General features: G+C 52.2%; 1 protein-coding gene across 1 annotated transcript; it reads right to left on the minus strand.

Annotated features, from left to right (window-relative positions):
* Positions 1–3,442: 3,442 nt before the first annotated feature.
* On the minus strand, positions 3,443–4,597 carry FOXQ1 (forkhead box Q1). Its single transcript, XM_032222849.1, has one exon. It carries the CDS (start codon positions 4,595–4,597, stop codon positions 3,443–3,445), a length of 1,155 nt encoding a protein of 384 aa, XP_032078740.1.
* Between the last annotated feature and the right edge of the window lie 235 nt (positions 4,598–4,832).

Here is a 4,832-nt window from a genome sequence, read left to right on the forward strand (position 1 = left end):
TCTAAAAAATTGTTAACTTACAGACAAAACATACTTATAAAGCAATCTATTTAGAAGGCAATCTCACTGGATATTCCCAAACCAGAGGACACAGGATTGGGAATCCAATGGATCCAACGGGGGTTTAATTCTATCATAGGCATTGTACCCCCCAGCCTTATGCCAACTGGCTTGGTGAATCCTATTAAACAGTATTGTTCCACTTAGTTCCAAGTGGAAGGAAGAGTAACCACCAATTTTCTTTAGACATCGCTTCTGGTTAGTTTCAAGGAACCTCCTCCCAGATCTTGTACGGATGTCAATCACTTGTCCTCCTTGGTTTTGTTTCCCCCTTTTATAGTACTTGAGAGACCGCCTGCTGCCAATTACCTCCCATAGACCCGTTAGATCGCACAGGGTCGGCCTCCTCCGGGTTCCGTCCACCAGCCAATGCCATCTGGCTACCACCCGGGGGAGGGCCTTCTCTGTAGCAGCTCCGGCCCTTTGGAACGAACTCCCCGCGGAGATCCGGACCCTCACCTCTCTCCAGGCCTTCCGGAAAGCCGTCAAAACCTGGCTGTGCCAGCAGGCCTGGGGTTGATGAGTTCCCCTCCCCTCTCGACTTGTATGGCTGTATGACTCTTGTGTATTTTAATTACGTGCATTGTGTTTGTATCCCCTTTTTCCCCTTTTGAGTTGTTCGCCGCCCTGAGTCCCTCCCGGAGAAGGGCGGCATACAAATAAACTAAATCTTAAATCTTAAATATACAGTCGCAGAATCATTTTTTGCCCCTCTTCATTCTGACTCTGCCCCCAGCTTCATTTCTTCTGGCATGGCCTTCCTTCGAATGCAGCGTCCCTCTGCTTTCAGAATAAACACAGGCAACTCCAAAATTCAAGACTTTAAAAAAAATAATCATCTTTTATTGGAAAATTATCTCGATCAAGATTTTCATGAACCCCATTCGGACGTACATAACACACACTTTGCAACAGGCAGTTTCTGAAAGCATTCCCAGGGCAACACATTTGATAGGAGGCCTATCTGGGCCTCCCTCTTCTGCTTTGGAAGAGTCTGGCTGGAGCCCAGCTGATGAAGGGTTACCAGGATATAACCAACAAAGCATCTGTCTCAAGGGTGGGAGTGAAACAAGCATACATCCATGGGGTGGGAAATCATATATATATTTTTAAATATATCTATATTTGCATTCAAATAAAAAAATTGAAAAGATAACCTCCATTTGCTTAAACCTCTGAGTTTAGCAGGTTATAAATAACTTAACCCCTACCATTCATAGGGAGAGGTATGTGCAACAAGAACCGAACGTTCAGTGTTTTTGAAAACCTGGCATTTTTCCTGAACAGTCCAAAAGTGATAATGCCAGCAAAGCATTCTCAGACAAAACCCTGGTTCCATTAATTCAGTGTCTAAAGTCATGATTCTCATCCAGTTACTCCTCTGCCTAGAGCTTGCTTGTAAATCATCTTGAGATTGCAGTACTAGGGGAGAGTTTACTCCAGAATACATGTGATGAAATTCAGTAGACTTGACATCCATTAAAACCACTCCTTTCCAGCTCTCTGGGCCCCAGGGCAAAACCTCTCAATTATTCTTCCCCCCCTCCTCCCACATTAGCCACCATTTTGTGCTTATACTCAAGGGAAAGGAACTTTGCTGGTGGCCGGGGTTCTTGAGAGTGATAAGGGGAAGCTATTCCAGTTGGTTGCAGAACTCTGGAAGGCTAATAGATGGCAGCAAAGAGTTATAATGTTCTGTTATCTACTTGGCTGCCATCTAGTGGCAACCCTAGGAGGTTTGCCTGCTGTAGATTGCATACCAGCCCTGGGAAAGACTAAAAACACCCATTACACCTTCAAGGTGGCCAACTCAATTCCTTGACTATGTCTCTGTGTGTGTGCCATACTGCTCCCTCCTCTAATACTTCTTTTTTCTGCAAGCTATCACACTCTGCCTTGGAGTCCTTGCTTGAAGGACACAGCCTGGCATGGCCTTTGATGACCTCCCAGTTGCCCAATATAAAGCCTGCTCAAGCCAACTGACCTCGCTTCCATTGCATAGGCATGTTTCAGAGCAGTGTTTCTCAACCTTGGCGACTTGAAGATGTCTGGACTTCAACTCCCAGAATTCTGAGAGTTGAAGTCCAGACATCTTCAAGTGGCCAAGGTTGAGAAACACTGTTTCAGAGTGACCTCACTTTCTCCCAGCTGCACTGCAGTTAAGCTCTCCTCTGTCCGGGCCCACCTTATGGAGCTGAAACATGCTTACTGACCCTAAGCCATGCATATCCAGATGCCGATCTTCTTACTTGGTTTAAAACTGCTCTGGGGAGTTTAGCTCGCTTTGAGTTCCCTGAGGTTTCCTCCAAGCTGAAGGATGTGTAGGATTCAGCCTTGATTCGAGTTACCCAAGACTGGAAACCTTTCAAATATTCGGATTTTAAATCCCATGTGCCCCCCCAGACATGACCCATGGGGAATGGCAGAATTAACTCCGGTAGTTTATACCTGACTTCATACAGTTGAGGCTTTTGCAGTTTCGGTTTTGTTTTTTTTTCCCCCACTGGCCAAAAATATCTTCACCTTTGATAGCATCCCTACTTATCGATCAGGATTCGGGATCACCCTTAATGAATGTTAGCATCCTTATCGAGGTCGGCTTCAATGCTACGAACAGGTATCTGGGAAACAGAGCCGAGGTGGCGCAATGGTTAGAGTGCAGCCACTTCAGCTGACTGTTATCTGCAGTTCGGCGGTTCAAATCTCACCGGCTCAGGGTTGACTCAGCCTTCCATCCTTCCGAGGTGGGTAAAATGAGGACCCGGATTGTTGTTGGGGGCAATATGCTGACTCTGTAAACCGCTTAGAGAGGGCTGAAAGCCCTATGAAGCGGTATATAAGTCTAACTGCTATTGCTATTGCTAATCTCACCGGCTCAGGGTTGACTCAGCCTTCCATCCTTCCGAGGTGGGTGAAATGAGGACCCAGACTGTGGAGGTGATATGCTGACTCTGTAAACCGCTTAGAGAGGGCTGAAAGCCCCATGAAGCGGTATATAAGTCTAATTGCTATTGCTATTGCTAAACAGCCCAAAATTAATTCGATCGGACTTACTTCAGGATCTGGATATGCTTTATTTACAAGCATGGAGAAAATATTCCCATCCTCCGATGCACCTCTCCAGATTCACTTTAAGAAGCAGGGCATCTGCAGCCTGACGGATGCCCCCACCAACCTTCAAACAACCATCATCCGCAGGAAACGATGTGTGTGTGTGTATATATATATATATACATACAGCTTTTTGGTTTTTGTCTGGAGGAGAAAAATGGCTCTTTTAAGGCACAGTCTTTGTACTGAGTCTGGATTTCTTTTAAAAAAAAGTGCATTGAGAGACACCTCCCATCTGCCCCTACGTTATCCCAGCATTTCCCGGGGGTTCTTACACTGAGAGAGTCTCTGACGGATGATAAGGCCTGAAGGTGTTGTGATGACTGGCCGCCACCTGGTGCAATGAGCTGGGCAGCCGGAGGGGGCAGTAGAGCTGAGAAACGCTCAGCGTTTGCAGCTCCGCCGAAGACAGCCGTGGGGAGGAGAGGAACGAGGGTCTCGCGTGGAAGGGCTGGTGCGGCTCGCGGGCGCTCGAAGCCTTCCCCTTGGAGGACTCGAGCAGCAGAGGGTCCGGGAGTCCGTAGTGGCAAAGGGCAGAGGCCGCCGCCAGTGGGAAAGCAGGCACGACGCCGTAAGAGACGGCCGGATGAGCCAGGAGCCGGGAATAACTCGCGGGGGCGGCCCACGCCACCGCCCGTTCGCCCACCGGCCTGGCGTGGGGCCGCGGCTGCCGCTCGGAAGGCTGGAACGGCCGGCTCAGGAGGCTGTCGATGGCGAAGGGGCTGGAGAATTTCGTGCCCGGAGGGGTCGAGGCGCCCCCGACGGCTCCCACGTCCGATTCCCCCGAGGGGGTCTTCCGATCGGCAGCCGGGGAAGCGGGCTGAGCCGAAGGGGAGCCCCGGGCGGCCGAAGGGAGCCCCGGACGGCTGAGCCGCTTCCTCCTCCTGCGGAAGACGCCGTCGGCGAAGGTGTACTCGGAGTTGGGGTTGAGCATCCAGTAGTTGTCCTTGCCCCAAGGCCGGGCCGGGTCCCGCAGCACCTTGACGAAGCAGTCGTTGAGCGAGAGGTTGTGGCGCACCGAGTTGCGCCAGCCCGTGTACGCCCCGCGGAAGAAAGGGAAGCGGCCCATCAGGTACTCGTTGATCTCCGCCAGGGTCAAGCGGCCCCCGGCCGAATCCCGGATGGCCATGGCGATCAAAGCGATGTAAGAGTAGGGGGGCTTCGGACGGCGCGTGTAAGGCTTCCCGGACAGGCCCGACGGTCCTTTACCCTCGCCTCCCGGGGAAGGCGAAGGCTCAGGCTCGGGGGGTCCCTGCAGGGGAGAAGCCCCGCAGCCGCTGGCCGGGCTGAGCGCCGCGCAATCCCCGTCGGAGCCCAGCTCGCTTTCGGCTGCCCGCGGGGAAGCTTCGCCGCCGCCTTCTTGGTCGCTGCCGCCGGGCCCGCTGAGCTTGTCCTCGTAGCGCGGAGCGAAGATCTCCAGCTTCATAGTTGCGCCTCCCCCAGCTCGGTTCTCCTCTGCCGCCCCCCACTCCTAGGCTCTTCCCGCCTACCTGCCTGCCTCCTTGGGGGGGTTGAGGAGCCGGCTTGCTGGTTCTGGCGATTTAGAGCTTCGATCCCCCCCCCGCTCTCCCCCGGGAGACGGGATCAACAGTTGGGGTGCATGTCTCTATACCTGGTCAAAGTCTCGGAATGGGGAGTGGGCGGGCGGGGTGGGCTGAAGA

The sequence above is a fragment of the Thamnophis elegans genome, chromosome 8, assembly GCF_009769535.1.
Source record: "Thamnophis elegans isolate rThaEle1 chromosome 8, rThaEle1.pri, whole genome shotgun sequence".
NCBI lineage: Eukaryota > Metazoa > Chordata > Lepidosauria > Squamata > Colubridae > Thamnophis > Thamnophis elegans.

Bases quoted from the DNA above. Each gene is read 5' to 3' on its own strand.
- FOXQ1 (XM_032222849.1), bottom strand. From the start codon at position 4,597: ATGAAGCTGGAGATCTTCGCTCCGCGCTACGAGGACAAGCTCAGCGGG.